Source organism: Fusarium redolens, assembly GCF_020744475.1.
Source record: "Fusarium redolens strain MPI-CAGE-AT-0023 chromosome Unknown BKA55scaffold_39, whole genome shotgun sequence".
In the NCBI taxonomy this organism is placed as follows: domain Eukaryota; kingdom Fungi; phylum Ascomycota; class Sordariomycetes; order Hypocreales; family Nectriaceae; genus Fusarium; species Fusarium redolens.
The window spans coordinates 154,579-169,411 of NW_025763702.1; the positions used below are offsets into that span (position 1 = coordinate 154,579).

General features: G+C 38.4%; 4 protein-coding genes across 4 annotated transcripts; all 4 read right to left on the bottom strand.

Moving 5' to 3' along the window:
- Positions 1 to 4,799: 4,799 nt before the first annotated feature.
- On the bottom strand, positions 4,800 to 6,263 carry BKA55DRAFT_530786 (uncharacterized protein; the record flags this gene model as incomplete). The annotated part of the gene is given in 3 exon segments (XM_046189167.1): positions 4,800 to 5,220; positions 5,233 to 5,324; positions 6,204 to 6,263. Coding segments are annotated over 3 exon segments (573 nt in total), but the record flags the coding sequence as incomplete, so codon positions are not given.
- A 416-nt stretch (positions 6,264 to 6,679) lies between these two features.
- BKA55DRAFT_489417 (uncharacterized protein) lies at positions 6,680 to 6,835 on the bottom strand (the record flags this gene model as incomplete). The annotated part of the gene is made up of 1 exon (XM_046186245.1): positions 6,680 to 6,835. A coding segment is annotated over one exon (156 nt), but the record flags the coding sequence as incomplete, so codon positions are not given.
- A 3,250-nt stretch (positions 6,836 to 10,085) lies between these two features.
- BKA55DRAFT_530792 (ankyrin repeat-containing domain protein) lies at positions 10,086 to 11,120 on the bottom strand (the record flags this gene model as incomplete). Its single annotated transcript, XM_046189169.1, has 3 exons — positions 10,086 to 10,188; positions 10,483 to 10,634; positions 11,031 to 11,120. Coding segments are annotated over 3 exons (345 nt in total), but the record flags the coding sequence as incomplete, so codon positions are not given.
- A 12-nt stretch (positions 11,121 to 11,132) lies between these two features.
- Positions 11,133 to 13,686, bottom strand: BKA55DRAFT_600384 (uncharacterized protein; the record flags this gene model as incomplete). The annotated part of the gene is made up of 10 exons (XM_046196516.1): positions 11,133 to 11,262; positions 11,434 to 11,520; positions 11,551 to 11,804; positions 12,001 to 12,053; positions 12,156 to 12,235; positions 12,287 to 12,368; positions 12,408 to 12,722; positions 12,759 to 12,815; positions 12,864 to 13,464; positions 13,498 to 13,686. The coding sequence occupies 10 exons, from the start codon at positions 13,684 to 13,686 to the stop codon at positions 11,133 to 11,135; spliced, it is 1,848 nt and encodes a 615-aa protein (XP_046040942.1).
- Between the last annotated feature and the right edge of the window lie 1,147 nt (positions 13,687 to 14,833).

The following is a 14,833-nucleotide window of genomic DNA, read 5'->3' on the forward strand; positions in this document are numbered from 1 at the left end:
TAATAAGACTACTTCTCTCTTTACTTTTTATTACTAATATAAAAGAGATAATATTAAGTAGTAATAGAGGATATTATATAGCTTAACCTAAACTATTAAATACTTATTTACTAGCTATATTAAGTAGCTATTTAGCCTGGTATTAGTATTAAGTTATACTTTCGATTTATTTATTAGCTAAAGGGCTAAGTACTTAAGGATATTAAGGACTACTTTAATATATTAGAACTAGATATTATAAAAAAGGTAACTAGATATAGGTATAAGGAGCTAATTAAAATTACTTTTTATATATTATACTTAGTCTTAAGGTTATTTAAATATTATAAAAACTCTTTTTATCTCTATTCCTACTTTTATTATAATATTATTACTTATATTAATTATAAACCTTATTATCGCTTTGCTAGCCTATAGCTAATTAGAATTTTATAATTAAAACTAAACCTATTTTAATTTTTATAATTAAAACTAGTCCTTCTACAAGCTAGCATATTGCATACCTATACTAAGTCTGTTTATTTAAGTAATCTCTATATCTATTACCTTAGGGGGTTTATAAATATATTTATATAATACTTTATTTATTTTATTTTATCCTTACTAGTCTTAAACTTCTATTTTATATATCTAAATAGTACCTGTTAAGCCTTTAAGTATAAATAAGTTACTTAGTTCTAAGCTTAGATATAAGAGATATAGATAACTATATTAATATATTACTTCTTAAAATAAAATAAATATAAATATTAAATAAAGGTAAGTAAAGTAGTAGAAAGTAACTTTTAATAAAAGGGCTAAGTAATATACTTACTTTTATAATATAGGTATTCTCTCCTTACTTCCTATTTTACTTTAAGTTAATAATAAAGCCTTAGTTTAATAGTTTAATTATTAACTTAAGAGTGCTGCTATATTATTAGAAATTAAATATTATACTCTAGAACTTAATAGTTTAGATTTTTTATATTTCTTTTCTCTGCCTACCTTTCCCCTAAAGCTATATTTATTAAGAAGGTCTCCTTTAAGAAGTAATAAAGTTCTAGGAGTATTATTACTAGTTTTAAGATATTTAAAAGGTAATATAAAAAACCTACCTTTAATAACTATAATTAATATTATAAAAACCTTATTACTTATTAATATAAATTATAAATATTAAGTAAAATATCTTAGATATTAGCTAATATAATAGTTAATTAAGTTTTAAGGATATTATATAAATTATTACTATTTAACAAAGGTCTAGTATACTTAGACTTAAAGGGAGTATATTAGCCTTATTACTTACTTAGAAAGTATTATAAATATTTATCTTAAGGTTTTAAGCTTTACTTATATTATATCTTTAAAAGATAACCTTTCTAAAAGGATAAGTAGCTTAAACTAGTAATAGGTTTATTATAGCCTTGGCTTTAGAGGTTAGGCGCCTTATATTTACTTAAATAAGGATAAATAAATTATATATATTACTAAGGTTAGCTTTAATATAGATAGTATTATAGGGTTTCCTAATAACCTTATTATTACTAAGTAAGGAATTTACTAATCTCTTACCTAAAAACCTATTTTAGACCTGTAGTTAAATCTCTACCTCTGCCTAAAACTAATATAATACTCTATAATATGCTGTCGCAGCTTTTCTAGTACTGTTTTCAGCAAGTCGCGGGGTTGTTTTCTATCAGCCATTTGCCAGGATAACCAGTGCCGCTTTAAGAGTGATATTCCCCACAAATCTACTCTAACCCCTTATCAAGTATCTCAGATATACCGACTATATTTATCTGCTAGCCGCCATGCCTTGTTCACATCCCTGCCTACCTAAGCGCCAGTTTATTACATAGTCATTCCTATTCGCTATATACCCTCCCTTATTAATATCACTTTAGCCGCGCTTGCTAAATATAAATACTAGGCATCTTAGCCATTAAGCTAGGTAAGATATCTCTATTACCTTCTTCTGCATTACTGCCCTTAAATTACTATTAATAACTTAAAGGAGCCCCCAATCTATCTCCCTTACTAAGTCTGATAACTTAGTAAGTTTATATAAAGATAATAATATGTTTAATAGTAATAATAATTATACTTTAGATATAGATACTAATCTTAGTAATGCTAGCGATATTAACCTCGAACTAGATAATATATAATATCTTCTAGGTAGAAGCAATCTGCTACCGGAATTCTTTCTTTATATATAAGATAACTTTAAGGAAGAGGATGTAGATAATACTATATATGCTAATGGCATAACTTGATAACTTAATGCAATTAAGCGTTAGTAGAATATATATAGTTTAAGTACTTTCCTTCTTATAATACTACTAATATCTACTAGTTATTATAAGTATATAAAACAAGACCTTAAATACTGTATATATTATATCTCCTTAAGTAAGATTAATGTATTTTTTTACTAGCTTTTTACCTAAAAAACTAAGGCTAGGGAAAGGAGGCTCCTTAATATAAGGTCTTTCTATACCCTTAAGTAGTATTAAAAGGAGTTTTAACTTATATATAAAAAAGAGATTAAGAAAAAGATTAACCCTATTCTAAACTAGAGAATATGTAAGGTATATATCTGCCTTTCCTTAGTTGTAAAATTATTAATATATAACTAATTAGATCCTTTAAAAACTTATTGTTAACTACGATTTAATAGGAGAGTAATGCGAAAACTAATATATAATTATTAAGGATCTTAAGCGGCAAGTAGAGATAACTATTAATATAACTAAATAGAGGTTCTACCTTGGCAAGTACTGCATTTATGCTCTTTTATTCCTTCTTCTTATTGCACTAAGTAGCTCTAGACCTAGAGCACTCCTTTTCTTAAGATTTAGTAACCTTAAGCTTTCTTTAGCGCGAGATCCTTAAGGCAGCCTGCACTGTATTCTTATTTATTTCAGGCTTCGCTTTATAAAGACCTTCCTTAAAGAAAAAGAAACATAAGTAATATAATTAAACCTAGAGGAACGCACATTTGGCCACTAAGCCTAACTTAAGTAGAAATATCTTAACTCTTCCCTAAACTATCTTTAACTTGAGCTTATTACTTAGTCTATATACCCTTCTTCTAGGTCTTTTGTTCTATTATAAGGCTTTTAATGCGCTAACTCTTACTTCTCTTAAGCATTTAAGCAAGCTTAATATCTACCCTAATAAGCACGAGTTACCCCTGCCACTTAAGTAGTATATAAATAATATATTCGTCTTTTATAAGGCTACTAAGATAGGCATAAATGCATATATATTATCTATAAATAAACAGATTATATATAATATAATTTCCAGTTAGATAAAGAAGCTTGGCGAATTAGCTAGGTTTGGTATTATTATAATTTTATATATACTTTATTATAACGCAGGTAACAAGTTTGACTAATGCTATGCATATATATATTATATATAAAGACAGACTGACTGACTAGTAATGTAGCGAATATTAGCAATAGGCTTTGCAACCTTATACTTTAATACTTTAGCTCTAGGACTTTCGAGAAGCATTACCTTAGCCGAGTTATCCCTATAGATACTATAGCTGTTATAAGTTATAAAAAGCAGCAAAAAGCGCTAATATATTAAGCCTGTAGTATTAGGTACTTAGCCAGCAAGTAACGGCCTACCTATCTTACTGCTAAGTAGTTTATAAGTATTAATAATAATCTTAAGATCTAAGATCTCCTTTAATAATAAAAATGCCTTATTTCTAAAGGCAATAAGTTAGAGAAGGTTTGTATATGCCTAAGGAAGATTACTAAGGATATTTAAAGCAAGAAGGCACATCTGCGCAGAAAACGCAAAGATCAGGTTAGAAAGACTTAGTCCCGGGAACAGGCTATAACCGATATCGAGCGATAACTAGCTGGCAAGACATTTAAGGAGCCACTAATGTCGCCATCGGATAATAATGCTTATCTAGCCTAGAAACGCTTATATAAAGCTTTAACGGCCCTAGTAATAAACACAATCGAGTCTAAATATTATCGCCGTAATAATGCAATTCTTAGCGTTATGTCTTACTGTTCTATCTAAGAACTACCCCTGCCTCCTATAACTAGATATAGAGCGATTGCTACTAAGGACTATATTTCCAATCTGTATAATAATATAACTAAGGAGACTGCAAGTAGCGCCTTAGGTAATGCAATAACTTTAGTCTTTACTAAAAGCCAGACAGAGCGAAGTCAGAGGTGCTTTCTCTATATTAGTCAGGCTATTACTCTTAAGCCTTCCGATCTAGCAATCGATAGGTTAATTAAGCCTTTCTACTTATTAGGGGACTTAAGCAGGCACTTCAAACGATACTATCTCTCTAATCTTTAACTAAACGAAAAGCTCTATTGCCGCCTCTATAATGAGATTTTAGACCATAAGATGCACTTGCAAAATCATACTAAGATAGTATATAGGACTGTATTACATGGAGGTTGATTATTATGGGCTTTGCATGGAATAATTATTGGCGATCTATGTGGCGAAACCTTCTGTTTTCTTTGGACTATCTCTTTAATGAGTTTTGCTTTGAAGTATTAAGATTATCGTAGAGAACATAAAAAGGCAATTTACATATAATGTTGTCGATTAAGTTGGATCAAGTTTATCTGGTTAACCGCATCCTAATGTGGGTTACGTATTACCCTCTCTAGTAGGAGTTATACAACTGACTTGAACTTAGCCCGGGATCGGATGATAGATAGATAGAGTTTATTACGCCCGGGAGAACGAATCTCATAGTGCCAGTAGGCTGGACGACTTAGACCCATACCCCAATTTTCCCTCTGCCGAGGAATTTCTCAGTTTCTACTCTTCTGCCACAGACGTCTCAAGCGTCTATACACCGGCATTAGCCACTTTCCCCGCTTATTAGACAGACGCCTTTGTTGCACCGAAGCGAGGTATTCCTTGTTAAGCATAGTCTCCTTGTGTGTTTCCCCCTGTACTCTCTTCGATCCCTTATAAGCTTGTCTAAGGAATTTCTCTGCTTCTTTAAGTCTATCCTGCGACGCGAGGAATAAACCCATTAGAGAGATGCAGAACAGGGTCAATGAATGGTCTGCGCCTAGGATTCTTTCCCTTCCAGTTAAGACTCTCTTTAACAGATTCTCAGCTCCTACCAAGTCGTTCTTTGCAAGGAGGCAACCTGCCATAGTAAGGCAAGTGCATAGAGTACATAAATGGTTATTGCCGAAAATCCGTTCTCTTCCCGCCAACGCTCTTTAACAGAACCCCTCAGCCTCGTCGTCAGCATTCCGGAATAAGAGTGTTTCACTCAAGTCGGCAAGGCTGGTAAGAGTATCAGGATGTTCTTCTCCTAGCACCTTTAGTCTTTACGCGAGCGCCTCTCGGTATAGCTTCTCTGCTTTATTATGTTTTTCTTATGCCTAAAGCATATCTGCCAGGTTATTCTTGCTTATTAAAGTCTCTAGGTGTAATTTTCCAAGAACCTTAATTCTATTAGCTATTACTCTCTGGTATATTTGCTCTGCTATATCGTTCTGATTTTGCGCGTAAAGGATGGATGTAATAAAGCTTTTAGTAATAAGCATATCTAGATTTAGCGCTTCCCACGTTGCGATCTTCGCCATCACAGTGCTAAGGGTATCGTTTACATCCATGAATTTACCACGCAACTATTGCAAGCATATAGTCCAACATAGGGCCTATATTGCCTTTAGATAGTCCTCGCCTGATATGTTTTTAAGTCTAATAAAGGCTTCCCTTATCAGGCCCTCGGCCGCCTTAAATTTCCCCTCTTAAAACAAAAGAGTGCTGAGGTTTGAATAGCTCGCAACTGTCTCAGGATGGTCTTTTCTAAGAGTTTTCTTATAACCTTCCAGGGCCTGTTGCTTGATTTGTCGAGCTTTAGCAAATCGTCCTTAATTTGCCAGTGTCCAGGAAAGCCTCTCAAGGCAATCTAGCGCCTCTAGGTGCTCTTTCCCATATAGCTGCTTTATCGCATTAAATAGATTATTAAATAATAGCTCTGCTATTTTATGTTTACCTAAAACATCAAGAATTGATACATAGATGCTCTTGCTAGCTAGGGTGCTAGGGTGATTAGGACCTAGCATTTCCTCCATATCATCGACCAAATCCTAGATCTTTATCTCCGCCTTGCAGTATTTTCCATTATACTATAGAAAGACTACATAGTATTTAATACTTTCTATAGTATCTTTATATCTCGAACCAAGGACTGCTTTATGGCCATTAAGAGTCTGCAGGAGGAGATACTCTGCTTCCTCATACTTGCCCTGGCACTATAGGATATTAAATAATGTGCTTGCACTAGTCAGAATATCCTCGTATCGAGGCCCAAGAGTCCGCCTTCGCGCTTCCAGTGTTTGCCTAAGTAGTTGCTCAGCCTGTGCGTACTTTCCTTAGTAAAAAAAAACAGTAGCAAGACCATTTGAGCTCATCAAGGTATCTGTATGCTCTTGGCCTAATCGCTGTTATCTTGTTTTGGCTCAACATTTGGAGAGGATTGCTTTGACTTATGCCGTCAAAGGACGAGAAGGCAGGATTTAACTATAACCCATTCCATATATCTCGATCTACATGCCAGATATGAGCTATAATAATTAAAACAGGATCTTAACACCACTAAGCTTAACTTACGAGGGTTAGGCATATAGGTAGCTTTTACATATACTTTAGCTACAGGTAATACTATTAGTAATTCCCTTGTATATAATGCCGCAGCAGCTGCAGTATATCTCTGCCATTCCTTATTCTTGTAAGAGTCTGAGTAGTTGCAAATTCCCCAGATTGGTAGATAAGGGAGAATATCCATTAAGCCGGCAGCCTCTATTTTAAAACATATAATATCTAGCTATTAAGTAATACTATCCTGCTAAGTGCCACTCCTTATAACTTAGTTCCCTAAGGCGATTGTATCGTAATATATTAGCGGATTATCTATCTCCTATATATGCCGCTGCACTAGCTTTAAATAATTGCATTTATTACAGGCAGATATTTAAAATATATAATTATATATTAAGAGGAAGAGGCAATCCGGTAAGGCTAGGCGCCGGTATTTAGAGTGTTCTTTAAACTTCTCCCTTAAAATAGATAGGATCTGGCTGCCTTCTCTCTTATGCCTTGCTTATAAAGAGGATATAGCTATGCCTAATAGCTGCTAAGGAATCTTCAGGATTGCTATATACTATATCTATCTATCTCTAATGATTTTCCCTAGATTATACTGCATTACCCTCGTTCTAATAACAATATCGCCTAAACATATATCAGTCTTACTTAGCACTTTATTACTAATTCTTACTATTAAGCCTACTTAGATTAATAAGAAAGTATAGACTAGGTAGGTTAATATATTTACTATATTATTTAATCTATATTATCCTTCTGGCAAGTATATAATAATAATATTATATTACTTAATATTGCCTAGTATATAGGCATTACTATTATCTATATATATAGGTAGGGTTTTATAAATCTTATCTAGTATAGCATAAGCTGCTACTATCTCTATATATAGCATACAGATCTAGGCAATAGTATACTAATTATATAAGGTAGGTAAAGCGTTTTATAACTTATAAATCCTATTACCCTAGTTATCTTAAAAAGATTTTTATCACTTTAGAGACTAAGGGAAGCTTGCTTTAGCATGGTCTTTATGCCAAGGTTATCTTCTATCTATCTTGGCTAGATATCTATATAGTTATAATTTACAAGCATAACTTTATTTAAGGTATAAGCGCCGGTAAGGGCAGAGATAAATACAGAGAAATGACTTAATAAAAGGCATCTAATAAATAGCAATTATCGCAACTAAATGTTTTTTAGCTAATTGTATTTAGATATTAAAGGAAGGAGAGGGGGGGAGGGACAATCAAAGGCGCATCGAGCAGCTAGGGACGGTATCGCGGTCGTGGTCGCGGTCAGACTTATACACGCTCTGCCACCACCAGTTAGCGCTGCTACCGCCACTTTAATAAGTTAGTGCATAAGTATAGTGCCGTTAATCCAGGAGTTTAATATCATAGCTAGGAAATCCTGCCATTACCTGCCTCTTAAATATTAAGTGCCTATTAGCCCAAGTTAGTCGCGCTCTTCTAAATAATTAGCAAAGGTGTTTATGGTAAAAGAGCCGAGGCGGATTCTCGATCGATAAGTCAGGACTGCAATAGATTATCATCACTAACAACGTAGGGCAGCAACATCGTTGCGTGCGGGGAGGCCTGCAGCTAAAAAGGACCCCTGTAGCTTGTGAGGCCAATAGGATTGCTGGGTACTGGGATTTGCAGCTACGCCACGTTAATTGCAAGGGTTCTGCCGTGTTGGAAGTGAAAGTGCAAGGCAAAGCAGGTGAGACAGGTGAGAACAGGCTCAATGGCACAACTTGACTTTGTGTGCACGGCTGGTCGTCGGATCACGCCGGGCGGGTTAGCTTATCCTGGCCATCCACCAGCACGTGGAGCCCTCGATAAGAATATAAGTATATAAGTTGTTTTAATGGCCCTTGAGTTGCGGCTCTTTCTTGACGCGGTCGACTACAAGGCTGTATCAAATTAAATAAACATCTTCCGCAATCGGTTGAAAAGATAGGGCGCCTGAGGCATTCCTGCATTTGCGGCTAAAGTAGGCTATATAACCAACAGTAAATGCCGCCACGAACAGGGTCTAATTAATTCTAACGGATTAGATAAGGCTGCTATTATGCAGCAGCTAACCGCCGTAGCTGCGATGCGCCTCTTCTAAATTCGTAAGCCTAATAGTGATGCCGTAATGACTGGCGTGACTCCTTTATTATTCGCAACCGTAATGTCAGCCCTATTCTCGAGAAGCAGCTTGGCCACCTCGATGTGTCTATTAAATGATAGTATTACTGCATTTACGCGCATTCTTACAACGATAGCGAGCAAGATCAGCATTATAAGGGAAAACAAGGGTAGAGAATTAGCAGTTATATCTTAAATCTATAGCTAAAGCAAACGGTACAACTAGCAACGTTTCCTACCTACGCACTATAATTAACTAGCTCAAATCAGGCTAGGAAAGAACGAAACGGCCGATAATATAGGAACAATGGTCTATTTCACGTTACATCTACTCCCAATAACCCGCCCTGCAACCTAGGCAATATAAGCTAGTAAGGCCAGCATGCTCACTACTAGCCAAGCTGCCTGCTAAAGCAAACTGTATTATTAAATTAACTAGAATGCTATATTAGGTATCTAACCCCTGCTTGATGTTTTATAACAAAGGCACGGCCTGCCGCGCATACTTAGATAAGAACTTGCTAACTCTACCTACACGCAGTAGGCACAGTGTGTAGCATGGTAATAATACACAGGTGCTTGCATTTTATAATACTTAGCCAATTATGCACAAGGCTCTCTATTAGGCACATCCCATGATGTAGGCTGCCATCTGTGAATTTACTTAGCTAAAGAAGCCGATCCTGAAAAGTTAATACGGATCTAATCGTCAGGGTACCCTTGGTATCGAACACCATCTGCTTGCAATCTTAGTCTCTTCGTTCCCAAATGAGCTCTAGGCCGTTATCTATTGCAATCCTCCCACCACCGTCTTCTCTTTCTTTCTCTTTAACCTTAGGTAATCGATAATAAGCGTGGCATGATCTTCGGCTTGGACTTGGAAATGTAGTTAATGAATCGCGGGGCTATGAGGAGCAATATAAGGTTAGCTTTCAGTAGCGCTAGACTTGACGCGCGGGGGGCGGGGACATACAATTAAACCCACTACAACGGGTCACCTTGGCAGTGGGTACTTATAATTACCGGGTCAGGGATCTAGCGAACAACGACTGAATATCTTCTTCTTATAATCTTTAGTTTTCTTGAAATACAGATTCTCGTATGCACAGCGTGATAAAGCGCCTTTTGCATCGGTGTTATATCTGTTAGAAATCTGGCTATGGATTTAAATAATATTAATAGGGTCTAGAGCCGAGATTAAGTTATAAGTTCCCTTATGCCTGTTGAGCCGGATTATTGTTTAGATGTTATATTGGCGACCCTTTAACTAAGTTATTATATAACATCTTGGTTATCCTGAGATAGGACAGTCTATAAAGCAGTGCCAAACTAGCCGACCTGCCTGTTAATGTCTGCTCCTTTTACAAGGAGCAGCTGCATAACCTCTTGTCTGCCGCGAAATGAGGCAGCTTGTAGAGCATTGCCATACTGGCTGCCTTGCGCGTTAATATCGGCTCCTTTATCGAGGAGCAGTTATATAACCTCTTAATAGCCATTAGATAAGGCAGCCTATAGAGCATTGCCATAGTCTCTGCCCTGCGTGTTAATGTCGGCTCCTTTGTCTAGCAGCAGCTATATAATCTCTTAATAACCTTTATATGAGGCAGCCTGTAGAGCAGTGCTGAACCAGCCGCCTTGCGCGTTGACGTCGGCTCCTTTGTCAAGGAGCAGTTGCATAACCTCTTAATGGCCTTTATATAAGGCAGCCTATAGAGCAGTGCCATACCGGCCGCCTTGCGCGTTGATATCTGCTCCTTTGTCTAGTAGCAGTTGCACAACCTCTTGATGGCCTTTATATAAGGCAGCCTGTAGAGCAGTGCCGTACCGGCCGCCTTGCGCGTTGACGTCTGCTCCTTTATCTAGCAGCAGTTGCACAACCTCTTAATAGCCTTCATATAAGGCAGCCTGTAGAGCATTGCCATACTGGCCGCCTTGCGCGTTGATATCCGCTCCTTTATCTAGTAGCAGTTATATAACCTCTCGGTTGCCGCGAAATAAGGCAGCCTGCAGAGCAGTGCCGAACCAGCCGCCTTGCGTGTTGATGTCGGCTCCTTTATCGAGGAGCAGTTATATAACCTCTTGGTTGCCGCGAAATAAGGCAGCCTGCAGAGCATTGCCATACTCTCCGCCCTATACGTTAACGTCGGCTCCTTTCTCAAGGAGTAGCTACATAACCTCTTATCTGCCGCGAAATGAGGCAGCCTATAGAGCATTGCCATACTGGCTGCCTTGCGCGTTAATATCGGCTCCTTTATCGAGGAGCAGTTGCACAACCTCTCGGCGGCCTTTACATAAGGCAGCCTGCAGAGCATTGCCGTACTCTCCGCCTTGCGCGTTAATATCGGCTCCTTTATTAAGGAGCAGTTATATAACCCCTCAGTTACCGCGAAATAAGGCAGCCTGCAGAGCATTGCCATACTCGCTGCCCTGCATGTTGACATCGGCTCCCTCTGCAATTAGATTTCTTGCAGCCGCTATAAGTCTGCCAAGATAAGCATAATATAATCTAGATACTTAAGGAGGTCCTGGACTACTATCCTATAGACGGTTAGCTTAGTATACGTAATACTATAGCTGAAATGTCCTCTTGTCTTCTAAAAAGCTAACTGTTATTTAAATGATTTCTTTAGAAGTCTTGGCCGAAATGGCATAATCTATCTAGGACTCTGCTGCATACCGTGCTATTAGAAAATTATATCTAATCATGCTATGGCTGCCCTTAATATCAGTAAGATAAGTCAAGCAGGTTTTAGCGATAGCAATGCTGGCATTTTTAAGGTCGAACTGGGCTTACTTAAGAAGGTACTCTTTAACAGAGAAATAAGCAAGATAAAGTTCTTCTATAGTCTTAGCATACTTTATGACTTTAGCAATAATTACTAAGCTAGGGCAGTATCGTAAGATGTCGGCTTTTAGAGATAGTCTGCCATTAATATCGAAGCCCTGAGGCTCTCGATCTATTTTAGTAGCTATTACTTTAATAGCCTCTTCTAGTATTAGAGGCCTCTTAGTATAGACTAGAAAGTGCAGGAGATAAATCGCGCTGCTCTTATATTCCGATAGTATATTTTAGAGTATGCGGTAATATATCTTATTTAGATCATAGGGCAAAGACCTAAGAGCTATCTTAATGGCTTTAGGACTCAGACATCAAGCAAGACTCTTTAGTTAATAAGCTGCCTATCTAAACCTGCGATGAATGTTAGAAAAATGTTTAACTTGTATTAATAACCTGGGCCAAAACTTGTATCCTATCGGCTCTATTTCCGATTTTATCCTGGATTTTATCTAGAAGATCTTAAGATAGTTTCTTATTTACAAAATCAGGCTTCTATTTAAGTATTGCATTAATATAGGAGCGTATGTCGGCATTAATAGCCTTCTTATCAAGTTGGATACAGTTTCGCTTGCCGAATGGCCGAGGGATCTCGCTTTGGAACTCTACTTCAGGCCGGCCAGTGATAATGAGCTGAGCCTTCCTGGATGCTAAATGTTTCAGCTATTGCAGAAGTTCTTCCTTTGCTGTATACTTATCTAGGGCGTTAATGATAATGAAAACCTTTCTAGCAGTTTGTATTATTGTGTTAATGCAGGCTGATAAGGCATTTATATCTGGTTATCTCTGTCTATTATTATGGGAAGTGAAAAGACTATTAAGTCTTCTTGCGGCTTTGTTCCCGGTATGATAAAGCTGAACTGCTAGGGAGTGTAGGAGATCCTCTAGTTTCTGTTTTTTGGTATTATTAAAGTCGAAGAAGAATGCAAGTGTGGTGTAGGTGTCTATTTGCAGAAGGTGATTAAGAATCGTTATACTTAAAATAGTCTTGCCACACCCTGCCAGACCGTAGAGCCACAGGTGTTGACGTGACCCAAGTTTCCATTCCTGGAAGGCGGGACTGTTTAGAAGCCAGGCCCTAGTGCCGGGATGACGGCGTTTTCTTGCTAAGTTGGCATTAGTTGAACAATCTGGTAGGGATAACTATCGCTCGATCTTAGCGAAACGGTGGTTAGATGCCATGCTTATTACCGCATATTTAGTTTCATTTCCTGTTAATTTAACTATTTAAAATTTAGAGAAACTATATAAACTGGTATTATAATACTAACTGGAATAAAGGACTTCGCTAATAGGCATCTCAGCCTCAACCTTATTAAGAGGGATCTGGCGCAGTAGATCCTTTACATACGCCACTGCCATTACTGCCGCAAAGCCCTGCCACTCCTTGTTCTTATGCGAGTTAGAGTAGTCGCATATCCTGCGGATTACCAAATACGGGAAGTGGTTCATCAAGCCGGCCGCCTCTATCTCGAAACAAAAGACATCTATACTAGCCGCCAGCTTATCCCGAGCAAGTGCATCCTTCATCAGTTGGTTTGCGCTGGCGATCAACCCATAATGGATGGCAGGGTCATCCTCTTGCTCCCTGCGTTCTTTTCGATATACCAAACAAGAGGGATCGTCGCTGCACACGTCGCCGCATGCGTCTGACGAGTCCGGATGGACAACGTCGGGCCGGTAGAGTCTGTCGCTGTCTGGGGGTGGCCGAGAGTATTTCTGTTGTAAACGAGGCCGTTGTTCTAATACCTTATTAACGTGGGCGCTGAGCTGATGCCCTTCCAGCTTGTATTTAGCTTCGAGCCTGCTTAATGCTGTCAGAAGTAATTGCGGCGGCTGGTTCAAGGACCCTGTCGCCACGAAAGCATGCTCCTGAACTGCTTTGCCATAGTCATATTAGAACACGCCGCCTTTCCTACTGCCACAGGTACTTATAATAATATCGCCAAGTTGTATATTGTGCTTTGCGCTTGGGGCGCCGCCGCCGATACCGACTATCAATCCGAAATGAATTTTTAGAAAGCTGCGCAACATATCCCTTGCCACAGTGGCGGCAGAGGTCATGCCATACTCAGATTTAGGCAAGACGGCCATAATAACGTTATGCTTCCCGATTCTCCCCAGAGCATAATTATTATTATTATTATCGGCGATTGTTTCAAGTTAGTCATGTTTTTCATTAAAGAAGGCTCGCGCAGCGATAAATTCGGTGGTGACGGCATAAATCCAGCCGACCGTGTACTTCTGGGGATTCGATATGGTCAGCAATCGATATCGAGCCAAGAGGAAGATGTGATGTTATATAGACAGACAATCGCAACAAAGGAACGCTCGAGGAGGCGCATAGCGAGGCCCGCATGCTCTTGGTGACGGCAGGCATGTATCAGGCTCTGAGGATGTGTGAGGATTCCATCAGTCAAGCTCACGGCGCCTATTATATGCAGCGACTTGCGGCAGGCTGGACGTTGTACAATACAATACAATACAATACAATTTATTACGCCCGGCGGCCTGTTCTGACCGAAAGGGCACTAGTCGCTAATGCTTACATACAACGCCTGCTTTTCGTCCTTGTTTTCCCAAGCCCATACTGTGCCATACATTGCTCAAATTGTGTCTACATTTTCCTAAAGCCCATACTGAACCGTGGTTTCACACCACCAATCTGAAATTCATGTCCACAAGCCCATATAGCGCCTGCTCCTTAATTGCTCTCTTCCTCTCTGTTCTGCTGTCCTCTGCGTTCTCCCGTGATTCAACAATATTGCTAGCGAACTGAACGTTGTACAGCATCGAGCACTTACAGCTTCCTCTTCCACAACATACTTGCGATCTGGAACAGCACTCCACACGGTGTCAGTTAGCATGATAAGTAGGCTCTGTACACTTAGTTTGGGCTTTGTAGACACTTACAGCAGGCTTGAACTGTAATTATATTGGGTATCTTTCCCACTTGAAGAAAGCAGCTATAGGGCTAACTCGCACTGTCGAAATTGCACCACGTTCTAGGACTAGTGTCTCCATCTGCAGTACTTCAAAGGTACGCTTGCCCCCGCGGCCAAAAAGCTGCTTACGAGCAAAATTGGCAGCCTAAAGTAAACGTCATACTTACATGGGGGGTACATATCTGTACCAGAGGATCCCCACCATGGGCATAACAAAAAGAATGCTATTGCGAAGAGGAGGCTGTAAGTGCTCGATACTGTAGCTATATGATTGGCGAAGCAAACCATGTCAAAGC